We start from the raw sequence: 27,376 nt of genomic DNA, 5'->3' as shown, positions 1-27,376 counted from the left end.
CATTCTTCAAGCTGGGCAACCCTGCTGATGCCTAGCAGGCATTGTGTACACCCAGGATCACATTCATTACTTGTGAGCATACTTGATTCATGTTAGTGATTCAGTTAATACAAGGGTACTCATGCTGCATTCATTTATTCTTCAAATATTTATTCTTCTCCTGTACTGGGTTCAAGGCTACACCACAAAAAGTGGGTGTAGCCTTCATGTACCTTATTTAAGTGAACTAGGAATGGGACAAGCTTAGCAATCCTATTTTATTTTGTCTTGCCCTTAACCTCAGATGACTCAAAAACCCTAAACTCGCAGAGGTGTGAATAGTGGAGTCATAAGAAATAATTAGCAAGGGAAGGCAACAGCTGAGTGTCTAACTGGGGGAGAGTCCTAATGCATAACCTCTCTTCCAGAAAGTCACCACTCATTTTCAGAAAGCACTATAAATAGAGTCCCCTGAGATGTGCTTTGGAAGTTTCGGTCATTCTCATAAGACCTTCCCTGATTTTTTTTTTTTTTTTACTCTTTTGCCTATTGTTTAAAAAAATTTTTTGACTGATTTTTTTTTTACCTTAAATGTATTTTAAAGAAATATTTTGTATCACTACCATAAGTGAGAAACGGTTACCACATGCCATAAATGGAAGGTGACCATACAGATATACAAATTGAAAGTAAAATTGTGTTGAAAAAAATTATGACTATGGATGGGCTCCAAGCATATTAGCTTACTCTCCTTTGGTGGTGCTGAAGTTCATGGAGTTGCAAGAGCTCCAACAGTGTCTTTGATGGAGAGGTATTCTAAGGGGACTGACTTTCTATCTCCTTGACTCCCTATTGCTGTGTCTCCAAGAATTTGCACCCCATCCGCTAGAAAATGTGGATTTCAGTTTCCCCAGGTTGAATGAACTTTCACTTAGTACATACAGATGTCAGTCACAATGGCTAATGCTCTCCAAACTTTTATCACCCTTAATTCTCACAGCAGCCAATTTCACTGGAGATGTTATCCATGTGTTATAAGTAAAGAATGTGGGTACAGAGAAGAGAATTATTCCTTTCAGGCCATGTAACTAACGAATAATGCAGCTGGATTTTTGAATCCAGGACAGACTGAATCCAAAACCTGTCCCAGTAACCCCTGCATGTCTCTCTGAAATAAACTCATTTCGTTCAAGCATAAATGTATATATATACCCATACCAGGAAGTTATTCTGTCCACGTGTTCATTTCTATTTTTTTATAATAAATACAATAGGAATTGTTTTATTAGAAAAAGGTACAGCATAAAAGACTATTTTGTTACTTGTGCATTCTTTACTAGAACAAGCACAGTTTCCAAACCATCATAGAAAAAAAGAAAATCTTGCTATTTCAAGGTTCATGGAGGTGAATGAAGAAACAGGAAGTGAAATATCTAAAATATGATGCTAGAAACACTGTGTCTTTAATGACTCCAATAAGATATTTAAAAAGTATGAAAGCTGTAATGTAGATGTGACTAAAATATACTCTAAAATGTTAGTAATAAAAAGTTAAGAATTTAATGCTACTAACTTACCCATGCATAATGTTTCGCATCCTCAGAGGAATTTTCAAACCCTCATTAATTGACTTAGAAAATTCTTTTGATGCATCGTTGTCTTTGACTTGATAGAAAATCTAAGCAATGATTATTTAAGCTATTTAATTAGGTTGATCCCAAGAACACAGTGTGAATCGAAACAGAAAATGCCATGCACATCTGTCTGTTTTACATCAGAGGGCTTCAGGATGAAGAGAGAAGAAGTGTTCAGATGTTGTGGTCAACAGAATTCTTCAGAAACTTCTGTATCCTAATTCCTGAACCCATGAATGTGTCAGGTTAGATGACAAAGGGAAATTAAGGTTCTGGATGGGATTGATTGCTAATTAGCTAGAGAAATGCAAATCAAAACTAAGACTTCATCTCACTCCAGTCAGAATGGCAAGCATCAAGAAGATAGGCAACAATAAATGTTGGCAAGGATGTGGGGGAAAAGGTACACTCATGTGGGGGAAAAGGCACACTCATACACTGCTGGTGGTATGGCAAATTGGTGCAACCATATGGAAAGCAGTAAAATGTGGAATGGAACCACCATTTGACCTAGCTATCCCACACCTCAGTTTATACCCAAAGGAATTAAAATCAGAATACTACAATAATGCAGCCACATCAATGTTTATAGCAGCTCAATTCACAACAGGTAAATGGATAAAGAAAATGTGGTGTATATACAATGGAATATTACTCAGCCTTAAAGAAGAATGAAGTTATGGCATTTGCCAGTAAATGGATGGTGCTAGAGAATATCATACTAAGCAAAATAAGTCAATCCCAGAAAGCCAAAGCCTGAATGTTTTCTCTGATATTCAGATGCTAATTTACAATAAGGGAGATGCTAGGGAAAAATAGAGGTACTTTGGATTGGGCAGAGAGGAGTGAAGGGAGGGCAGGGGGTATGGGGATAGAGTCAGACATGATTACCATATGTACATATATGACTTGAGTGGTGTGATTCTACATCATATACAACCAGAAAAATGAGAAATTATTCTCCATGTATGTATGATATGTAAAAATGCATTCTACGTATAATTAATTAGAACAAGTAAAACACACACACAGAAATTGCTAAGTAGCTGATGGGAGATTTTCATGAATTGTCTATATTAGTATTATTTCAGAGTCCTTAGAGGGAAGCAGAAGATGGAAAAGCAGAGAAGTGGCATGATGAGAGAGACTTGGGCCAGTATTTCTGGCTTGAATGTGGAGGAATGGGGCCATAAATCATGGACTTCCATACCTTCTAAAAATTGAAGAATGCAATTAAACAGATTGCTCCCTATAGCCTCCAAAATGAACCCTGCCAATATTTCTATTTTAGCCTAGTGTGACCCTTGTTACCAGTGTCCAGAAATGTTAAGATAATAGACTTATGTTGCTTTATTATTACTATCATTATTATTGGTATTGAAGATTGAACCTAGGGGTGCTTAACCACTGAGCCACATCCCATGTCCTTTTTATTTTTATTTTGAGATGGGCTCTTACTAAGTTCCTTAAGTTGTTGCTTAGTTGCTGAGCCTGGCTTTGAACTTGTGATCCTCCTGTTTCAGTCTCCTGAGTCACTGGGATTACAGATCTGCACCACGGTGCCTGGCTTATGTTGCTTTAAAGCCCATAGTATTTCTAGTAATGTTTACAGCAGTAATAAGCAATTAAACACATGTGGCTCAGGAAAGGGAGGGTAGGGTTAACACTACAGATAGCGCCCTAGCCAACAGGTGTTCCCACATCAGTCTAGCTAAAGAACCCAATATACCCATGAAAAAAAATAAGCTTTTATAAAATATGAAGAACATATCAATGTTATCCTTAGGTCATCATCTTTAACAAGATAAATACTCATTCATTATTGAAACATCATCCTGGAATCCATGTAGTTTTAGTAGCCAAACAAAAAAGAAAATTTCTATTGTTATGTAGTTGCAATCAATGGTTTTGTAGGTTTAATTATCCTCTTTGATACTGCTACTGGCTACTGCTGCTATTACAATTCTCACGAGTACAAATGTGAACTTCAGTAAGGAATATATGTTTTTCACTTCCTTGTTTGTAAGGAGTGCAAAATGAACTAAGAAGAAGAATAGAGGGTTAATACAAGGGTAAAACACACTAATTCTGAGAAACACCATAACAGTCACTGGCACATGTTAGGGCTTACTGTTTTGTTAGCCTCTATTATTATTATTATTATTATTATTATTATTATCATTATTATTTTCACCATCATCCCTTTTGTTGCTATCAATGACTGTTGGGTGCCTTAACTAAACCAGGCATGTGGATTTCATATTGTATCACTAGAAATTAGGTATCAGTATCTACAATTATTTTTCAGGTAAGGAAACTGAACCTCTGAGTGTAAGAAGTCACTTAACCAATGCTAAAGGGCTTTTAAATGATGAACTCATCATTGTTCCAGAATTGTTTTAGTGCTAGATGCTGTCTGCTTCCATTAAATAAAGTCCTATTCCATACCAACCCCTCAAAGACAAATATATTCTGAGAGAGAGAACTGATTTAGATTTAAAAGTATTATTCCAATTATTCCAAAAGGTCAGTAGTAACATTTTATGGTCCCACTTTGTTTTAATATCTGAGGACATGAACCATTTTTAACCCTGATAGGAAACTATTTTGATACTATTTTCTCCTAATGATAAAATTTTGGTTGGAGTAGAGCTGATTTATCAAGCATGGAATCATAAAGCTCATTTTTTAAAGTTATTTTCTTATAGAAAGAAAGTATGTTGCATTGTAGAACATTTAAAGAATAGACAATATCCTAAGAATAAATTATAATACAACAGAGTGCCCTGTCCAGAAATAAATATTGATAATATTTGTGTTGAATTCTATGAGTTTGTATGTATTTACATAAAAGAGCTCATACTGTTTTTATAGTCATACAATTTCATTATAGTTTATATATTAATTCATGATACATTTTCAGTTTTTAAATATCAAACTGTAAAAACACAAGAACATTTGTCGAACAGTGACCTTTTAAAAAATTTAGATATTTTTGATTTGTAAATTATTTATTTCTGCATTTTATGATATACAAGATTTTATTAATAGTTAATTTCCAAGACAATATTTTTACACTGACCCTACGATAAATATAGATGAGAAGATTCCTCAGCCATAGATCTTGCTGAGATATTAAAATAATCTACCTGTGGTAAATCGGTTTATACTAATCCATTTCCTTTTTATAATATGTAAGTCCCTTTCAGGGCAGGAATTATGCTTCATAATCTTTTTAATCCCTTAAAGTCTGCATGATAGTTTTTTATAATAATCATTAAAAGATTATTAAATAAATGAATGGAACTGATAAAGGTATTTGTATCAACATTATAATACTTATGGGTGATTGTGGTAAATTCTCCTGTGGAATTTCAAAATACATGATCTGAAAATCCAAGTGATGGCTGAGAACTATAAAATGTTAGAGTAGTGAGAATGAGAGTTATAGAAAGGTAGAAAGGAAGGTTATTTGGTTAAATATGACTGTCTGAAAGTATTAAGGATTTCTGAATATATTTAACTACGTAAATATAGGTTCAAGTGGTAAATTTTATTTTTAAATAAAAAAAAATTAGGAAAAAAATTATATTGCATTTGGAAAGCTGTTTTTCTATATTGTTTTTAAGTGTAATAATTAAAATTCCTATTCAATAAATAAAGTGAATTACTAAAATTATTTCAGATTAAATTTCAAACATTTATTTTTTATATATTCTTGGCATAGCTTTATCTTTAAAACTTATATAATAGTGTAGCACTTCAGTTCATGATGGACAGTGTCCTGCTCATTTCAAAAGGAAACATAGATAATCGTAGTATCTTTTCCTGGTGCTTCATATTCTAAAATCTTATTTCTTTGTCTGGAAATTCACAAAAATTTGCATAGGTCTTATTATATACTTCCAAGTGTCAAATATTAATGAAAACAAGCCCATCAGGAATCTTCAATGCTTCGCTATTTCTGCTCAGAAAAGTTTAGTACTGAGCTTAGGATGTGGCTCAAGCGGTAGTGCACTCGCCTGGCATGCGTGCGGCCCGGGTTCGATCCTCAGCTCCACATACAAACAAAGATGTTGTGTCCCTGAAAACTAAAAAATAAATATTAAAAAATTCTCTCTCTCTTTAAAAAAAAAAAGAAAAAAGAAAAGTTTAGTACTCAATCTTGTACAAAATATCAGCCCCAAGATGTGAACATTAATTTTTTTACTTAGGAATTTTAACTGTTCTGTGCTGTTGTAATTACTAATAAGACATCTACTTGGAGTGTTGGAAGGTAATCATAAAATGACAATCTTTGTAAAAGTTAATATGAAATGGAATATTTAAAAATAGTATTAATCACAACTTGATTAGATTATAAAATCTTCACCAAATCACCATCTATATTACTTTTAATAATTGTGGATAACCATCATAAATACAATATTCCTTTCAGAATTACAATCCATATTTTAGGTACATAATTTCAAACATTGTATCCTTTGTTTATAAGTGGGTAATTTGTCCCTCATTTCATAAAAAAAATTTGAACAAGTTAATGGTTTTAGTGAATTATATAAATCACATACAAGCATTCAATTCATTAAATAATATAAGCTGTATATTTTTTCCTCATACAAAAGACAAAAATCTTAATTTTCTTTATATATTCATATATAGCAATAAAGTTTCAGAAATTAAGAACCTTGGCTGAAATCATCAACTATTGATCTAGAAACACTGTTAGTATTAAAAAACAAAAACCCTACAGTGCTTCTCAAACTTGTGTGAACTTAAGGGTCACTGGAGTGCTTAGTTGCATGATGATTCTTTCCTGGGCCCTCATTCTGGAATATTCAGATTCTATCAATCTTCAAAAGGTGCTTCTGACTCAGAGAGGCCCTTGACCATATTTATTTATTTATTTATTCTAATTTGTTATATAGGACAGAAGAATGCATTTTTTTATTGGTTGTTCAAAACCTTACAAAGCTCTTGACATATCATATTTCATGCATTAGCTTCAAGTGAGTTATGAACTCCCATTTTTACCCCAAATACAGATTGCAGAATCATATCCACATTTTTACATAATGCCATATTAGTAACTGTTGTATTCTGCCCTTTCCTATCCTCTACTATCCCCCCTCCCCTCCCCTCCCATCTTCTCTTTCTACCCCATCTACTGTAATTCATTTCTTTCCTTGTTTATTTTCCAATTCCCCTCACAACCTCTTATATGTAATTTTGTATAACAATGAGGGTCTCTCTCCATTTCCATGCAATTCCCCTTTTCTCTCCCTTTCCCTCCCACCTCATGTCTCTGTTTAATGTTAATCTTTTCTTCCTGCTGTTCCTCTCTGCTCTATTCTTAGTTGCTCTCATTATATCAAAGAAGACATTTAGTATTTGTTTTTTAGGGATTGGCTAGCTTCACTAAGCATAATCTGCTCTAGTGCCATCCATTTCCCTGCAAATTCCATGATTTTGTCATTTTTTAGTGCTGTGTAATACTCCATGGTGTATAGATGCCACATTTTTTTAATCCATTCATCCATTGAAGGGCATCTGGGTTGGTTCCACAGTCTAGCTAATGTGAATTGTGCTGCTGTGAATATCAATGTGGCAGTATCCCTGTAGTACGCTCTTTTAAGGTCTTCAGGGAATAGACCGAGAAGGACAATAGCTGGGTCAAATGGTGGTTCCATTCCCAGCTTTCCCAGGAATCTCCATACTGCTTTCCAAATTGGCCGAACCAATTTGCAGTCCTACCAGCAATGTACAAGAATACTCTTTTCCCCACATCCTCTCCAGCACTTGTTGTTGTTTGACTTCATAATGGCTGCCAATCTTACTGGAGTGGGATGGTATCTTAGGGTGGTTTTGATTTGCATTTCTCTGACTGCTAGAGATGGTGAGCATCTTTTCATGTACTTGTTGATTGATTGTATGTCCTCCTCTGAGAAGTGTCTGTTTAGGTCCTTGGCCCATTTGTTGATTGGGATATTTGTTGTCTTATTGTCTAATTTTTTGAGTTCTTTGTATACTCTAGATATTAGGGCTCTATCTGAAGTGTGAGAAGTAAAAATTTGTTCCCATGATGTAGGCTCCCTATTTACCTCTCTTATTGTTTCTCTTGCTGTGAAAAAATTTTTTAGTTTAAGTAAGTCTCATTTGTTGATTCTTGCTATTAACTCTTGTGCTATGGGTGTCCTATTAAGGAATTTGGAGCCCAACCCCACAATACGTAGATCAGAGCCAACTTTTTCTTCTATCAGACACAGAGTCTCTGATTTGATATCAAGGTCCTTGATCCACTTTGAGTTAACTTTTGTGCATGGTGAGAGGAGGGGATTCAGTTTCATTTTGTTGCATATGGATTTCCAGTTTTCCCAACACCATTTGTTGAAGATGTTATCCTTACTCCATTGCATACTTTTAGCCCCTTTATCAAATATAAGATAGTGGTAACTTTGTGGATTAGTCTCTGTATCCTCTATTCTGTACCATTGGTCCACCTGCCTGTTTTGGTACCAGTACCATGCTGTTTTTGTCACTATTGCTCTGTAATATAGTTTGAAGTCTGGTTTCGCTATACCGCCTGATTCACACTTCCTGCTTAGAATTGCTTTTGCTATTCTGGGTCTTTTATTTTTCCATATGAATTTCATGATTGCTTTATCTATTTCTACAAGCAATGCCATTGGGATTTTGATTGGCATTGCATTAAACCTATAGAGAACTTTTGGTAATATCGACATTTTGATGATGTTAGTTCTGCCTATCCATGAACAGGGTATATTTTTCCTTCTTCTAAGATCTTCTTCTTCTTCTCTCTTTAGGGTTCGGTAGTTTTCATTGTATAAATCTTTCACCTCTTTTGTTAGGTTGATTCCCAAGTATTTTATTTTTTTTTTTGAGGATATTGTGAATGGAGTGTTTTTCCTCATTTCCGTGTCAGAAGTTTTGTCGCTGATATTCAGAAATGCCTTAGATTTATGCGTGTTGATTTTATATCCTGCCACTTTGCTGAATTCATTTATTAGTTCTAGTAGTTTTTTTGTAGACCCTTTTGGGTCTTCTAGGTAGAAGAATGCATTTCAATTCATAGTACACATATAGAGCACAATTTTTCATGTCTGGTTGAAAACAAAGTAGAGTCACACCATCTGTGTCTTTCATACATGTACTTAGGGTAATGGAATTCACCTGGAAAAATAAGAGATCCAGAATATCAAAAGCATTCCTTAGGAAGAAGAGTTGTAGCAGGTGGCATCACTATACCAGACCTTAAACTATACTACAGAGCAATAGTAACAAAAACAGCATGGTATTCGCACCCTTGCCCACATTTTGTAAAGGGAGTTCATAAGGGAACAATGTAGTTCTTATCAAGTGTTCCAAAGTTGAGGAATGTTTTAGAGTTATCTAATGTTTTGATCACTTGCTGTCTTTTGAACTCTCACCAGAAGTCTTGTTCATGGTGAGCAGAGTCTCCAGGAAGCCTTGGAGAGCTTCCATAGGTGACAGAAGATCTGCTATTTCCCTTAAGGTCAAGAATGGCTACCAACATTTTAGATGTCAGGGTGATGCTCTTTTACTGGTTTTGCTTATATCTGATGAGTAGACAATTATTGTATTCTTTTTTTATAATATGTACATATTTTCTAGTACATAATTATTTCCAATATACATATACCATATTCTCCATAATTGAATGCAAATTTTGAGTGAAATTTCTGCCTAGGGTTTTGCTAATGGTATGTTTTTAATCAGTTCTATATTCATTAGATGGTGTCATACATAATTCTGCATGTAAAATAACTCCAGGAAGATATTACTGTCATATAAATAATCAAATTCTTGCCAGTGTAAATTGTAAGATGCTCTGGGAGTTAAAGGACATGGAATGTATTCACCATGTCCTTGATTTGTATACTTTAGTAACACAGAATCCATTTACACAGTTAGATCTTCCTAAAGTTCATGAAAGGAATTCAGAAAGGAAAAACAAACTATTTTAATCCTTGCCCTCAAGTAATGATTATTCAGCCTCTCAGTTTTTCTGCCACTGCTACCATCTTGTGATTTGGAAAAAAGAGGTTCCACTGGGGACTGAAGAAGACTAAAGACACAAGAGAAGGTGAACACAGATTTCTCTTGCTCAGAACTAGGACAACAAAATTAGATTTGTCAGAGGAACTGAAGTTACTCTTTTTTAATCTGAACAAATTTTCACATACTGTTATTCATTGGGAACCCTAAGGAAGGAAATGCAGATTTATTTCATCTTGTCAATAATATTGTTTGCAGTATAGTTTGATACTCAAACAGTCGTTTGGCAATAGGTGTAGATTGAAGTTCAGTTTTATGGTCTAATATTGGTATGGTCCTGGGCAGTTTTCTCAAACTTTCTAGTTTGTGTCTTCTTAAGTTTAAAATTATACTTTTGAATGAAATTACTTTTTTTAAAAAACTATAATATCATGAGTAGTATAAAAACACAATGTAATATAATTGTGCAAGTAATTTCCATATTATTACTATTGAGGGGAATTTCAGTGTACGTTACTTGCAATGTGGAACAGTTTTGTAATCAAGTATTAAACATTTTTTAGTAGGAATAACTTAGGGAATTGTGTTGAGGGTAGGAGAGAGGATGGAGCAAAAAAGAACCTTCTTCAATGTTTGAATATTAAGAAATAACAAAAAAAAGAAACAAGGCAGAGAGGGAAAATCAAATGTTGCCTTAATTGCTGAATAAGTTGATATTGGCTAATATGGCTTATATTTGTGAGAAAGTAAAGTTTGTAATATGAAATCTCACAGACAGTTATACCCTCTTTGTATGAAAGGCCTTGGACCACAGGTCAAGAGCTGTCAAGAACATATGTCCTTGTGTGCTGTGGAAATTTCATGAAGCACTATAACTAAGAATTGGGATGCTGATTACAAGCTTCTTTTGATCTTGGCTCCTAGTATATGTTTTATACTGAAATGATAAAATTTGAAATATAAAAATTTGAGAAGTGGAATCTACTACTGATATACTACAAAAAATTTATTGAAATTATGTCCCCTAGGATCTTCACATACTTCATTTTGAGGTATAAATACTAAAGCCTGCATTTATCATTGATGACAATGTCAGTTGTGATTTCTTCAGGAAATAATCTTGATTTTCAATTATACTAATTAATATCTACTAAGTCATTTAAAGAAGATTCAATTTTCAGATTAGAGAGGTACTGAAATTACTACTGACGGATATGGTAGTTTGTATCAAATTCTGACTTAAGGCATTTATGGAGTTAGGAAATATGGGTATTTAAACATTAAGAGAGTTTAAAGATTTATTTTATTCTTTGGATATGGTGTTAGGAAGTTGCTGTTGGAGCTCTGGACATGCTTTTTTGCAAATATTAAAAATTGTATTGATTTTCATCAGACTATTGCTTTATGTAGTCAAGAATATTGAATAATACAACTAAGTAAAATTCACTTTTAGTGTATACATTTAAAAAATTTTTAGAAATATATACATTTGACAAACCAATCCAATTATGTAAATGTAGTCTAATAACAGACCTGCCTGCTCGAGGATAATATCAATAATCTGTCTTCAGATTATCTACAACTACAGCCTTAACCTTTCTGTAATTACATGTTCTTCTTGAAATGAACTCTGTGTTTGTGGAAAGTGCTTTGCCACAGGACAAAGCCTTTCCAAGATGAATTTTCCTATAACTATATAAAACCTATAAAACTTTGATCCCTTTGCAGCCTCAATTATAACTGTAGCAAATTTTTAGTATACTTTGTTGATCACCAATGTGGCCGAAAGCTTATTATACAGATCCAATTACTCACAAAGGAAAAGTGGGACACAGGAGTTCAAATCTAATTTGCCTGTATATAAGCCACACACACAAAAATAACAAAATCATTATATGGAAGAATAAAATTTATAGGGTCATGTTTCCTAAATATTTTTTTTTCTTATTTTGTAACCCAGTTTGTGTACTCCACTCTGAAGTGAAATAAGCACATTTTTTCCCACTCTTTCTTCTTCTTCTGTTCAATGTAGATCCCTAGCTCAGCCTTCTTTTCTTCAAACCAAGCCATATGTATTTCCCAAGTTTTTGTCAACTTGAAAGAGTTTCCTGCTACTTTTTCCTTTCAGGGACATCCAAGAGTGGAGCTGCAGTACAGCAGTCATTCACTGTGGCCTGTTGACAGCAATATTGTCAAACTCATCCAGAAGCCAATGTCATACTTCTTTTTCTCTGCTAAGAGATTTGGCAATCCCCCACGAATCTATAGATGTGTACTGCAGCAGAGGTATGAAGCTGAAAGGTTTATTTTCAAGGGAGTTTGAACCACATGCTAGTGGAAATTGCTTGTCCCACCTAGAACTGCCCTACTCTGGTTTTCTAATATAAAGTATCCATTTTCTGAGGGAATCTGGTCACTCATAGCCAGATTTCTAATGTGGTGTGTCATAGAACATTAGTGTATTAATGGCCAACTAGATTACATAAACACTTAGTATCCTGCAAGCAAACAGTAATCTCCATCAAGACCCAATAATAACTCACAAGTTAGTTTTCAAAAAGAAAGGAGATATTAAAAAAAGGCTAATCTTCCTTAAAAATCTTAGATGTCTGTGTTGTGGATCACCTAATGAGACTTGCCAAAAAAATCTATAAAGCATTATCATAAAGCTCCAATGACAGTGTAGGTTGTGCTGCAGCTTGATTATGTATCAGATCCCCTTCTTATTCTGGGTTGTACTAAAAAACAGTTTTTATTACTGGCTACTTTCTCAATGGGTCAGAATACTCCAATGTGCAAATTTCTTCAAAATGAAGAGGCCCATAAAATGATGGATGAGACAGAGTAATTTGTCTTTTGGTATATAAGGGTGTCGTGATATGCCTCAAACCATTGGATGTCTAGAAAATTTGCCAGTCTTGTAGGGCCCTGAGTTTCAAGATGTTCACATTCACACTCTGATATAAACATATTATAATATGGCATCTAGGGCATTTGCTCTTTCCTTATGAGCAAGTACATTTAATTTCATCAATTCCATGCTTTATATTTTGCATAAAATGATACATGGTATTATTTTTATATCAATATGGTCAATAAATCTACAGATCTTCTTTTGATAGGAGGCATAGTCTTGAGGTAAGTCAGTGATAGGTTACTCCTACCTTGGCCAAATGACTGCAAATTGCTTCTTATTATCTTTAGAAAGAAGTAAATTAGAAAGTAATTACTTGATCAATATCTGTTTATAGTTTCCATAGGCTGGTTGATTTGCTCCAATAAAGACATCATAGAACAACAGTGAATAACAAAACCTTAATAAGGTTTGTGAAAATCAGCAGTTATTTTACAAGAAACTATGGCTTTTGCTCTAGTAAACTGGTGCACGAAAAGAGTTGTGAAGAAATAATTACCATCACATCTTTCATTTCTTTATGAGTAGCACTAATATTTTTAATTCTCCCAGGTATATAGGTTTCTGTTCTATTTTGTTTTGTAGTTTACTGGTGGGATAAAGTGCAACAATTCCAGAGACTTATATTTTGACATTTTAATCATAATATTCATCATCATCTATAAGGATTCTGATATTTACTATGTACATATGTTACCACTATACATTCTTGGCTCTAAATATACCCATAAGATATCTCCTAGGGCTCACTGGAATTATTATTTAAGATACATGCATGGCAAGGTGTCATTTATCAATACACCTGACTTCTGTATTCTCTGTGGTTGCATTTTGAGTCTTCAGGAATTTGTGTCAGATGTGATCATTAACTAGTTATCACTACAGGACACTCCTGGGTATTTTTTTTTCTAGTCCATATGTGGATGCCAGTCAGCCTGGGAAAGGCTTAGAGAACGTATATAGTATCCACGTTTAGCAGCATAGAAAATACTTTGCCAAAATGACCTGACCTCTCTTCAGCCAAAGTCTCTGAACCTATAAACTATTTAAACTATTGAACTAATAGTTTAATACAACAACTCAATTCAGTTTCTACACTCAGATCTAGAATTCCTTTGGTTACAAAAATGAAGTAGACCCTATATAGTCTACACACATATTTCATTCTAAGTATCCCAGATCAACTACTACCACCATCCATAAAGTCATAAAGTAAAGAACTCTTTTGATTCTAAGGATTAAGTGCTAACATTTGTAATCCTCCAAGCCAGACTTCATTATTCCCCATTGATGTCCAAAGTTCAATTCAAAGGTTTAATCCTCTTCATGGTCTCCCTGCTGCAGAGGACAGACAGCACACACAGTGCTTTTCAGGATGAAGTTTCTTAATTCTTAGTGAAGGGAATGTCAAAAACACTTCAGAGAGCAGGTCAGCAAAATATGACCAAAGACAAAATCAGCCAGTGTCCTGTTTGGGTGCCCTTGTGAGCTAAGAATGGTTTTTATACTTTTAGAGTGTTTTAAAAGAAGAAGTAGAAGAAAGAGAAGTAGGAGGTAGGGAGGGAGGGAAAAGGAGAGGGAGAGGAAGAGGAAGACGGGCCTACGTAGTCCACAAAGCCTCAAGTATTTGCTATCTGTTTTTTTAGGGATAGTTTGCGAGCCAATTCCTAGCAAGGAAGTTCTAGCATTGCAACTGCATGACCGTAGGCCACAAGGAATCCAAGTTTTAGTTAACTATTCTAAGGTAACTCCATAGGTGTTGAGATAGCACATTAAATCATGAATCCTGTAAGAAGATAATCATGTTGATAAGTTCAGTCAGATTCAACTTTTTACCTTGCCTTCTTCAGTCTCATAACCCTTAAAATTCATTCCGTGCATACTTCTCAGACTCATGATGGTACACATCGGCAAGATCCAGGAACAATTTCTGAATATGAAATAGTTTATGGAGAATGCTCGTCCTTCCCCTTGTGGGATTTAATTTTAGTCATTCATTGTAGGCTCTCATAGGTACTGAGAAGAGTTGACCTCAGGGGTGAGGCAATTATTTCAAGAGAAGTTTTTGAAAACATTTATTTTTTGTTTTTTTTTTTTGTTTGTTTGTTTGTTGATTTTATAGGGAAATGCTGATTTCCTCTGTTAAAGAAAGATTCCAGGGTATTTGGAATTTCTAAGTTCCCACTCTTATCTCTGCCTCAATCCTCTGGTCTCAGATCTTAGGATTCCTCACTTGTCTAAACAGCGCTCTTACAAAAGTTTTATGAATCCTAGAAGGGTTAGTAGTAGCTTTCTTTCTGCATGCACATCCTGTCTAAACTGTCTGGGCAGCCATATTCCTCCCTCCCATCCACATTTCTGTAAGCCCTTTTGCACATACTAACTAAATCCCACTGTCATTTGATCTCCTAAAACTTCCCTCCACTGGCACCCCATCCCAAATAATCACTAGTGAAAAACCTAAATCCTTATGGTGCCTCCGCATGCCATAAATTGCTGGTGTACCAGTTTTCCCTGGCAAGGGGTTCCTTGAATACTCCACATTTACGAGAGCAACCCAGTTCCAAAATCCATCTGGTGGAGCCTGTTTCCTTTGGGCACTCTTTGGACCTCTATTTATCAGGATCCTGACAGAAAACAGATGGCACCATTAAAGATGTTAACTGAAAAATATAAGAAAAGGATTATTTCTTGAGATAGGCAGGGCTGGAGAATCCAAGGAGGGATAATGAAGCATTCAGATTAACAACGGTAGGAATCCTTTATTAGGCTCCTGAGGGAAGAGGAGAGAAGATGTGACTGGAGCTGCATGAAAACCGGAGCACAGAAGAAAAGCTTCAGAGAAGGGGCCACACAAGAAAGGAGACACTGCCAAAACCAGAATGAGGGAGTGAGTGGGAAGGCCAAGAAATCGCCTCCACCATTCCTTCTTCTCACGTTCAGTGTATTGCTTTCTGTGGGGGAAGCCATGGAGCCTGAGTACTGTCATCTATAGGGCAGGAGCAATCTGGAGAGGTCACAGAAAGTAACCAGGTCCTGAGGACAGCATTCTTAGAGCGAGTGGGTGAAATGAGAAGCACTTAGACACAGTGTGAAATAGTGGTCCTATTAAATTTGATTCTGAATGTGTTTCTGTTTTTGTTTGGTTTTGCTATTTATTTATTTAGGGGTGGGTACTGGCAATTGAACTCAAGGGGACTCGACCACTGAGCCATATTCCCAGCCCCATTTTGTATTTTATTTAGAGACAGGGTCTCACTGAGTTGCTTACTGCCTCGATTTTGCTGAGGCTGGCTTTGAACTCATCATTCTCCTGCCTCAGCCTCCCTAGCCTCTGGGATTATAGGCATGAGCTATTTAAATTCTTGCTATTTAAATTCTCTAAAATTAGAATTCATCTTAAAATTTGTAGTTTATTGTAGCTTATCACAGTATTCTTTTCTTAAAGCATAAAATAATAAGCTGTTTTATAATCTGTTTTTTAGAATCCATAATCTAGACAGTAATAGCAGTAAAAGGAAGGGAAGGATATGGATATTGCAGGAATAGAATTCCTCAAACTTCCACTAGGTAAATTTGAAACATGTAAACCTTCACATAGATCTAGAGTCTCTTACGTTTATAATTTTTTAAATGACCTATTAACAATTAGTACCAGCTGGAGCCTCAATATTCTACTCCACTGTTTTGTTTATTAGGTCTAGTCAATTACACATGACAGTAGAAAGCTCTTGGATTCATTTTACACAAACGAAGCAGAATTTTGTACTTCTCTGGTTTTATATGAAGTAGAATCACATCATTCATGCAAACATACATGTACCGAGTAATGATGTCCATCTCATTCCACCATCTTTCCTACACCTTTACCCCCCTACCCTTTGCTCCCCTTTGCTCCATCCAAAGTCCTTTCACTCATCCCATGCCAGCCCTCATTATGGATTAGTATCCATTTATCAGAGAAAACATTTTCCCCTGGTGTTTTGGGGTTGGCTTCCTTCATTTAGCATGATATTCTCCAACTCCATCAATTTACCTGCAAATGCCATAATTTTATTCTCTTTTGATGCTGAGTAATATTCCATTGTGTATCTGTACCACAGTTTATCCATTCATCGATTGAAGGGCATAAAGGTTAGTTCAACTGTTTTTGAATGAGTGTTTAAATAACAATGACAGCCCCCAAAGAAATATGGAGAAGAAAAGGGATTTGACTGGTCTATATTCTGGAGAGTGAGCTCTTGGTTGAGTTATAGTTCCATTAAAATAATCATATCATAACATGAAGAGTTTGAACAGTTTAGGCTAAATGAGTTACTGGTAAGTGGGTTAGCATGCTAGCAAGTGGGCAAATTCACTAGTAATCGGCTTAGAAGGGCAGGAGGAGAGTTGTACTGAGCTAGATGGCCTGATTGCCCTATAAGGCCTAGGAGTGTTTGCATTTTAAAAAGAACGAGAAAAGGGAGAGTCCTGAATTTATATAAAAATTATTTTTGCTGGTCATTCCTCACCATGGCTAAAAAGCATAATCTCAAAATTCTGTTTTACAGCTATCTATATTTGAAAGGAAGAACTAAATGACATGTGCAGAGAATTCTAATGAAAAGAATCTGAGAAATGGACTTGAGTTTAGGTACTTTATTTGGAGGGAAGCCTATGATGCACTCATGAGGACTTTGAGACAATTCCTCACTCACAAAAGCCAATGATGAGTTTATTCATAAGCAGAATAATGCAATGAGCAATTATAATGCCATATCATTGGGACCACTGTTACCTGTAGAACAAACCTGTTCCATGACAGAATGGAGAAGGTCAGTCATTTACCCAATTGCTTCAATTCCTCATTAGTTGAAGTCACCTGTCACCCCTCAGTGCATTCAGTTCCCAGCATTTCTGAGTGGCTGGGCAGGTGCACAGGCTGAAGAAGCTCTCAGCATCAGAGAAAGTCTAAGGCAGAGGGCAGATGTGAATAGTGTGCTTGGTAACTGACCTTGATAGCTGCTTGGTAAGTTGTTATAGCTGGCGGTCGGTGAAGACTTGGGATACGCATCAGCAGCACCCACTACACAGATACATACAGAGCATACAAGAAGGGCTTGGCACTTTTTGTCACTATGAATAAATGAAATTAATCAGCTTTCCTGGAGAAGAAATGTGAGTTAAAGTGTGTTTCTCTGTCTTAATACTAGAAATGATATTACAAATTTGGGATCTAAAACCAATTTAACTATATTTACTATGTGATTTAAGTAATGATATATGTGTGCAATTTTATCAAGATTAATGTTCATGTAGTCATTATAGATTCCATTATGACTGTAACTTATTTTTTATAATTTTTTACTTTTTCTTCTTCTCTCTGTTGGTCACCAGTAGAAAAAATGTAATATTGAAAATATGCTTCATGCAATCTTTTCCCATTATATGCAATCAAAACGTGGATATGAGATTGGATCTTTTTCAAGAAGAAGAAAATCTGCCATTTGAAGCTATGCATGTAAAATAGGAAGGATTTTAGTTTATGCTTAGCCTCATTCTTTTGACAATGATATGTGGTATAATCTCTTTTCTATGTAAAAGCAATTATTAACATAGATTATTAATACAAATTCCCTTCAAGTAGAAAAATTCATTGTAATATTTTGTTAGATAAATAAATAAGATACTATTGAATCTCAAAGAACACTTTATGGTAAATATGTAAAAATGAATACTGCTCTATTCTGTTCCTGTAAAACCATCCTATAATGCCATCATTTACTTTATGTTGCTGGACTGAAGATCTACATTTTAATAATTTATTTGCTGAGCGTAATTGAATCTTCAAGAGCAATGTACTTTTATCATACTGTAATATCATACTGTAGCTTTCCAGGAATGAAGATTTTGTATTTCTATGTTTCAGGTTCATCATTTATTGTTTTCTTTCACCATTTATAAAAGTTGGTGAGTCTTAATGATAGTAACCTTCCTTAAAAGAGAAGAATGATGATTTAGATTTCATTTACTTCAGTGCATAAAACAAAGTGCACTACAAGTCTACAGGCTACTTTTGAAAATTCATACATAACTACTTGTGGGTCTACAGGCTAGATATTACTCAAGTATAAGTTTCTATTTCCTAGGCCAAGGTAAAAGAAAACAATGTCTATGAAAGGGCCCCTAGGCCAGGCATGGTGGTGCATACCTGTAATCCCAGATTTTGGGGGAGGCTGATGCAGGAGGATTTCAAGTTTGAGACCAACTTGGAAAATTTAGCAAGACTCTGTCTCAAAATTTAAAAAGGGTTGGTATGTAGGCCACTGATAGAGATCCTGGGATCAATCCCCAGGAAATGAAACAAAAAAATGGTGGGAGAGGTGTTTATGTATTAAACGTTTATATCTTGACTGGACTTGGTTTCATATGAAAAGAATGGAAGGGGGCATGAAGATCAATGATTACTTCTGTGGCTGTGACAGTTACTTAACTTCTCTGATGGCTGCTGTAACCACTAATACATCAAGGATACCAAGACCAACTCCATACATATTTGTGAGGATGAATGAGATAGTACACATTAACTGCTTAGCAACATGTGAATTATTAGTAAATAGTAATTCAGAAAATTGAAGACGAATATACTGAAATGATTTCAGTTATAGAGAAGAAAGGAATGACATTTAATGACAATCTTGAGGCTTTTGAAAATTTCCAGATAGAGATTATTGACAAAGTATAAATCAAATACAAATGTATCAAGAAGGCTCAATTTTCAACATCAGTAAAAGTGGCTTTAGGGTATTGAAAAAGACTACCTGTGTGTAATTTTCTTGAGAAGCTTTGGAGGCAGTTTGTGATGGTCTCTAGAATGGATTTCTTATATTTATCAGCCTATTGCAATACCTAACCCAGTAATAGGAGTGCTCATTCTGAACTTTAATATGTCCTCAAAGCTTATTATGTGTTTTATTGATTTGAGTATTAGAGTCAAGAAGTAAATTCTGTGAGTTCTTAGATAACTATACCCATCAGGTGCGGCATATGTTCCTTTTCCTTCCTCTTTTTCCTGGACAGGAAACCAGACTCCCAGGAACCTTCTCACACTTTACATACCTTAAGATCACCCCATCACCAGCTTAAGAGTGTCTAACCCATATCTTTACAAAGAATCTATCTTAATCTTTTAAATAATGTTACTCTGTCCTTGGCTGTTAGAATTATAGGCAGTAGAGCAGCCAGACTGCTCTGGAATTCTGATTGTAGAAGGATGTCAGTTTTCCCATCTGTAAAATGGGAAAATATTAGTATCTACTTAGTAGGTAATTTTGAGGCTTAAATGAAGTAGATTGTATAAAACACATATGGGCCTAGTTTCAGCGTGCTCAGTATTTTTATTATTGCTAGTTTAATTTTGCTCTGATAATTTTATAACCATAGAGGAGCTGCTTATCCTGGTTATATTTAATATAAAGAAAACTTTTCCTCCACTCTTACTCAAACATAAAAATACTGAATTATGACATGATATTTGTGTTTGTTCAACAAGTGACTATTTATCCTCCAAACTGAGAGACTACACAGTGACAGAATTGTACTGATGATTCACACGCAACTTGCATATGATTCTTGCACAATTTTTGCCAGATGTTTATTTCTAATGTTTTACATATAAATGTATTCAAACAATTATTGAATATATGTTCAGGAAATAATGGTAGGAAAGGGTAGGAATCAATAAAAAATTGAAAGATAATCTGCCTTTGGATAAATACTTATAGGATGAGAAAAGAGAAAAAATACATAAAATCAGTAATTCAATAACAATTTAAAAGTTCTCAAGATCATTAGCTGCTCACTGCCCTGCCTCAGTTGTGCTGAACACATATCCTGAATCCCAGAGAAAAGCAGGATTGTAGATTACAAGACTTTTAGTACCTTGCTTTCCATCCTTTTGATACCATACAAACTGACATTTAAAGGTGATCATTTTGTTTTGCAAAATGATACACATTCATTATTAAAAATATAAACAATATCCAGATAGAGATCATTGACAAAGTATAAATCAAATATAAATGTATAAAGAAGGCTCAATTTTCAACATAAGTAAAAGTGACTTTAGGGTATTGAAAAAGACTACCTGTGTAATTTTCTTAAGAATCTATCTTAATCTTACATCACCCTCATAAACAACCATTGCTAACAACTAAGTAAATTAGAAATTACTTTGGGTAGATAGTCAGGTAATGCTTTTTTAAATTTTATTTATTTATTTATTTATTTTTTGAGAGCAGGTATTGTTTTATTAACTAACCAGATTACAAAAATACCTTAGATCATCCTTCTAATAAGCCTGTGAATCTGATCTTCCCCTATGGCCAGCATTTCCACCTTCTACAAAATGGGTGATCTTTTTCTTCATTCCATGTCCTAGCGAAGATCATTTGAAAGGGCACAGGAGTTATTTGCTTCTTTGAAGCATCTTCTAACAATGTAGATCTCATGAATCAGATCCTCCCTTCAGATGATGCTATATTTACCAAGAGATCAAGCAATCAAAGCATTCTCTGCCAAGGCAATTTGTTTCTTATTGATTTTGCCATATCCACGCTTATAGATTAGTGCAGTCACCAACTTCAGGTTTGGGTACCCCCATGCAGCATATGATTCCACAATCCTGAGCATGTTAATTGAAGTCTTGTTGAGCTTAAGCAAAGGTGCCATTGAAGATCTGTCGAAGGTAAAGAAGTTGTAACACCTAATGAACCTTTGGGCTCACACCATTGATATCGTTGATTCTGATGACCAGTGCCAATTTGGGTTCTGCAGGTACATAGAAGTTGCCATATGATCTTGTTACCCTAACCATTCAAATCTCCACTCTGTACATCTGCCTATGTTCCTTGGCTTTTTCATAGATAAGCTTAATAATAAGACTTTTGAATCAGATTTTGGGCAAACTTCTTTAATTCCTTCACTTTTTCCTAAGGGTTTCTGACACAGCATGAACCTCCTTTTCCTTCTCTTTGGCACCCTCCGTGGTTCGTTCCAGTTGGAAAAGAGAGAAGGGAATGATTTTTAATTAAAAATAAGATCATACTCTTCATTCTTACTTGCAAATGAAAAATTATTGTTGTGTAAAATTGATGGAAATGTTACTTTTCTGATAAAAATGTCTTCATTCCAAGTATTTTTTAGCTTATTTATTATTGCTTAGGAAGAAATGATGACACAAGAAATATTGAGAGAATGAGGTCATTTTTTAAATTACATTTCAACTTTTGGCTCTATAAAAAGTCTAAATTCTACGAAGGGTGATATTGTTATTTTGTTTACCCAAAATCAGTTTCCACATTCTATATTTTTTTGGGGGGGAGTACCAGGGATTAAACTCAGGGACAAGCACATTATCATATTGCCTAAAGAATATATTGGCAGATTATAAAAATAAATCAAATATAGACTGCTATTAGCATTTTTAAAAGATAATACGTTATTTTCTCTGTTTCTAGGAAATGCAAAAGACATCATGATAATATATGAAGAAGATGCTAAGGAATGGGCTGTGTACTTGAGAGAAGTATTTTTCCATGTTGTGAAAAGAGAAGCAATCCTGTTATATTGCTTAGACAGTTTCTCTCTTCAGCATTTGGAATTGCTAAGCTTAAACTCTTACAAATGTAAACTTTTGATATTATCCAATGACCTGCTTAAAGACCTAACTTCAAAGAAGCGTCAGTTTCTGGAAGAAGTTCTTGACTCACCAGAAAGTGTTGTTACTCTGCTTTGTGGAATGAAGAGCTCAAGTCAGCTATATAAATTATTAAATATCTCTGGAAGCCCATGGGAAATCTCAACAGAGCAGGAGCCTGAAGACTACATTTCTATCATCAAGCAAATCATATTCAGAGGTAGTGTTGCCAAATCCTCTCTATTTGTTGGTTTTTATTTTATTTTGTCTATTTTTTTTAATACTTTATAAATTTAAAGTTTTATTTTTAAACCAATGAAAATCTGATGCTAGGATAAAAAGTAGAAAAACAGAAGCCAAATTTATTTAACAGTATGTTCATAGCAGTTTAATTCATAATAACCAAGCTAGAGAAATAGCTCAGGTGTCCTGCAAAAGATAAAAGGAGAAAGAAAATGTGGTACATACACATGATGGAATATTGTTCAGCCATAAAGAATAATGAAGTTATGGCATTCACCAGTAAATGGATAAAACTGGAGACTATCATGGTAAGTGAAATAAGCCAATCCCCCCCAAAACAAAGGCTAAATGTTCTCTCTGTAATGCTGATGCTGACTCACAATAGGTGGAAGGGAGGAAAGAAAAGAAGCTCCCTGGATTGAACATAGGATAATGAGGGAAGAGGGAGATTGGAATGGGAAAGACAGTAGAATTAATTGGATATAACTTTTCTATGTTCATATATGAATATTTGGCCAGTGTAACTCCACATTATGTACAATCACAAGAATGGGAAGTTATACTCCATGTATGTATGTTATGTCAAAATACATCCCACTGTCATATATGATTTTTTAAAGAGAACAACAACAAGAAAGAACTGTGTTAGTTTTTCTTTAAGGTTTGGTAGAACTAAGCTGAGAATCCATCATATTTTAGGCTTTTCTTTCTTGAAAGGCATTTAATTGCTGTTTTAATTTCATTACCTGAATACTTGTTTATTTAGATTTTGTACATCTTTTTTGGTTCAATTTGGAAAGATAATATGTGCCCCCAAATTTGTCAGTATCTTTTAGATTTTCCAATTTATTGGAGTACAAATTTTCAAAATCCTGTCTATGATCCTCTGGATTTCAGAAGTGTCTATGGTGATATCTCCTTTGTTATTTATAATTTTGTTGATTTGGGTTTTTTCTTTCTGTTGGTTAGTTGGGTAAAGGGTTTATCAATCTTATTTTTCTTCTCAAAGAACCAACTTGCTTTGTTTTTATGTACTTTTGTTATTCTCAATTTGATTCATTTTGGTTTCAATCTTAATTATTTTCTGTCCTATACTGATTTTCGAATTAGTTTGTTCATATTTTTATGAGGTTTTCAAGTGGAGAAAGCATATTTGAGATTTCTCTATTTATTTAATATAGGCACTCAGTGCTATATAGGCACTGCAAATGCCATGATTTTGTTCTCTTTTAATGCTGAGTAATGTTCCATTGTGTACACATACCAAAGTTTCCCTATCCATTCTTCTACTGAAGGGCATCAGGGATGGTTCTACAATTTAGCTATCATTCCCGTAGTATGCTGTTTTTAAGACCTTTAGGAATAAACTGAGGAGTGGAATAGCTGGGTCAAATGGTGGTTCCATTCCAAGTTTTCCAAGGAATCTCCATACTGCTTTCCAGATTGGCTGCACCAGTTTGCAGTCCCACCAGCAACATGTGAGAGTGCTTTTTCCCCCACATTCTCGCCAACACTTATTATTGTTTGTATTCTTGATAGCTGCAATTCTGACTGGAGTGAGATGAAATCTTAGAGTAGTTTTGGTTTGCATTTCTCTAATTGCTAGAAATGTTGACCATTTTTTCATGTTTGTTGACTGATTGTATATCCTCTTCTGAGAAGTGTTGGTTCAGTTCCTTGGCCCTTTTACTGATTGGGTTATTTGGGTTTTTGGTTTTAGGATTTTTTAGTGTTTTATATATCCTAGAGATTAGTGCTCTGTCTGATGTGCTTGTGGTAAAGATCTGCTCCCATTCTGTAGGCCCTCTGATGGTTTCTTTTGATGAATAGGGCCTTTCTCTGGTTCTCCAGGCTGCAATGTGGAGGGCAGGCTTTTCCCCAGATCTCCGATCTCCAGGATTGCAGTTTCTTAATGAAGAGAAGATAGGGTAGGAGCAAAAGAAATTTTGAAATATTAAAAAATTTAACAAAGGAAAGGCAGGAGATAGATAGCAGATGATGGTTATAAAGTAGGGATAAAAATAACAAATTAATAAAGAAAAGAAGAGGAAACATTAACTTTGCTTATTATTTGGAGAAAGAGTGATGTATGGGCAATAAGAGAGACAAAACACAAGGTAGAAACAAACAGCCAAATGTAAGAACAAAACAGCTCAAATTCACTTATAATTATACCCCACCTAAGTCAAACCCAGTGAAGAATGAAACAATAATATATATATATATATGAATTTATGGGGTGATGGCCAGCATCTCATTAATGGGTTCTTCTTCCTGCCAAGGAGGGTGTAAACCACCTGAGAAATTAGAGTCTAGAGTAATTAGTGAAGAACAAAAAACAAAGAGTCAGAAATATATTTTCAAAAACACAGCCCCTGATGTATCCAGTCCATGCAAGAGCTGGAACTAGACAAAATAAAATGGCTCCAGTGGTTTATTTAAGGGAGTACATCAAAGACAGGAAGGTTTCAAGGGTGGAGTTTTGCTTTGTGATGTACAATCCACAGGTTGATTGGAATCTTGGCAGGTCACACCTATCCCAGGTGCTATGTGTGACATGGAAGAGCAAAATAGGAATTCACAATGTTTCTGGGCAGTCTTTTACATTGGAAATGTCCACTGGAAGTTCCCAGACATCAGATGTTCCTATTAACTAGGCTGCAATACCGACCAAGTCCACACACAGCCCACAGACAGCTCGTGACATAAATTTATATATATACACATATATATATATTTCCTAACCTATTCCCATAATGAGAACACACACAAGAAAGTAAGACAGTTATAAAATATAATGAAATAATGTTTGAAAAATTTATAAATTAAAAAAGGTAAAAATATGGGGTTGAGTATTGCGTGGGGGAAAGAAAGAAAGCTAAAAATCCTTAATGAGAAATAAAGGGCTTATCTTAGTTGAGGTAATGATCACAATTATAGAAAAAGTTGGATTTTCGTTCTTCATATTTTTATTTTTTTTACTCTGCAACCCTTGGGCAAAGATCTGGAGGCTATGACATCTGACATTTTTGTGTTCCTCAATTAGCTGTCAGTCATGGTGGTTAGGAGCCAAAGTTAGTTGTAGTAGCTCTCAGCATCCTATCTCTCAGTTTATGGTGGAATAGTTGGAGGAGTGCTAAAGAAATTTTTGTTCCTATAGCAGAGGTGGTGCAGAGTTTCAGTAGCTGGTGTTTGGTCTTGGGTGACTGTTGGAACTCTGTCAGTAGGTATTTGAGCCTTGATCCACACTCTTGGATTCTTGGGAGATACAAATCTCTGATGGACATCTGGGTCTCAGTTACCTCTCATAAATTCCACCTTTAAGGTGCATAGGCAAAAACTCCATAGGATTTACATTCACTGCTATGGATGAGAATTTCCCAGTATTAGTCTTGGAGTACAGATGCTCCTCTGTGGCCATTATTGGCATCTTTCCAATAGCTCTTATGGAATTCCAGCAATAAAGGAACTCTATCTCTATCCTTAGTATCCTAAGCCTGAATGTCCTGAGCACAATTTTCTTTGCATTTATTTTAATCACACTAGTCCAAGCACACCATACAGCCTATAACAGGCAACTGCTGGATACACTGGAAACCTCTTTTATGAGTTTGCTATCTCCGCCTCTGCTTGAGCTTTTAATGGACTCCTAGTGATCCTGGTTCCCACAAGACTGTCCACCTGTAGGACAAGTGATTTTGGTTGCCTTTTACTCAACAGCTTCCCATACTGACTCTAAGTACACTAAGATCTCTCTCTCTCTCTCTCTATTCTACAGGTTCCCAAAGCCATTCTCTCATTGCCTGCTCTCCAGCAGTTGTGACTGCCATACTGCTGCCAGCCAACCTGCCACATCTCTAACATATTATTTCATCTATTATGTTCAAAGTTTCCAACTTTCTGTGTCTCTATGCTTTCTTTTGCTGTCCAGTATTGAATTTCTGTGAGTTCCTTTAGTTACTCACCTCACTGAGGATTAGTCATTTCACTTTTTACTTGTGGTACTGTAAAGGATTAGATGTGAGGTGTCTCCAAAAGCTCACATGTGAGACAATGCAAGAAGGTTCAAAGTAGAAATGATTGGGTTCTGAGTCTTAACCAATCAGCGAATTAATCCCCTCATAGGGATTAACTGAGTGGTAACTGAAGTGGTAGGGTGTGGCTGGAGAGGAGGTGGGAATTGGGGTGCAGCTTTGGGGTATATATTTGTATCTGGCAAGTGGGGAAATTTCTCTGCTTTCTGATCACCATGTGAGCTGGTTCCCTATTCCACACTCTTCCACCATGATGTCTTGCCTCATCGTGAACCCAAGGAATGGAGCCAGCTGTCCATGGAGTGAGACCTCTGAAATTTTGAGTCCACAAATAAACTTTTCCTCCCTATGCAATTGTGCTGATTGGGTCCTTTACTCACAGCAGTGAAATAGTTGACTAAAACAGGTGCTAAGAAACTGCTGAGAATTTCATCTTTCCTCTCATCTGCCATCTTCTCTAATCCCACAACGTGCTTTTAACTTGTGGTCTCATGTGCCATTGAGTTGTTTTATTTTGTTTTCTCTCCCTTCCTTCTCTCTGCTTCTGTTTATCTGTCTTTAGTATTCTTCAAATATATTAAGCTTTTTAAATTTTGTTTGAAGAGAAAAATAGTTACAATTGAAAAATTATGAAAAAATTACACAAATGTGCATGTAAAGTACATTGACTGCCACATATTTCTCAAGACAAAAGAGCACTGCACCTCGAAGATTGATAGCCAAATTTTACGTGATTGTTCACCCTCATAATTTCTGTGTTTTGAAGAATTCAGTTTGTTTTGGCCATTTAAATTATGATATCAGTATAATATTGAATATATTTTTGTTACTTTAGTTGTTTTGTGATGAATACCTTTGG

At 35.2% G+C, this 27,376-nt stretch overlaps 1 protein-coding gene and 1 pseudogene across 1 annotated transcript in view; one reads left to right on the top strand and one right to left on the bottom strand.

Annotated features, from left to right (window-relative positions):
* The window catches only part of Bank1 (B cell scaffold protein with ankyrin repeats 1), a 286,896-nt gene that overhangs the window by 15,333 nt on the left and 244,187 nt on the right, over positions 1 to 27,376 (top strand). Inside the window, exon 2 of the mRNA XM_078021872.1 lies at positions 22,062 to 22,460. Within this exon, the coding sequence (XP_077877998.1) occupies positions 22,062 to 22,460 (399 nt within the window). The remainder of the gene's footprint in view (positions 1 to 22,061; positions 22,461 to 27,376) is intronic.
* Positions 20,881 to 21,607, bottom strand: LOC101967187 (large ribosomal subunit protein uL30 pseudogene; annotated as a pseudogene).

Source organism: Ictidomys tridecemlineatus, chromosome 9 (assembly GCF_052094955.1).
Source record: "Ictidomys tridecemlineatus isolate mIctTri1 chromosome 9, mIctTri1.hap1, whole genome shotgun sequence".
In the NCBI taxonomy this organism is placed as follows: Eukaryota; Metazoa; Chordata; class Mammalia; order Rodentia; family Sciuridae; genus Ictidomys; species Ictidomys tridecemlineatus.
The sequence above is the reverse complement of the archived record's forward strand: the minus strand, read 5'-3'. Positions and strand labels throughout refer to the sequence as shown.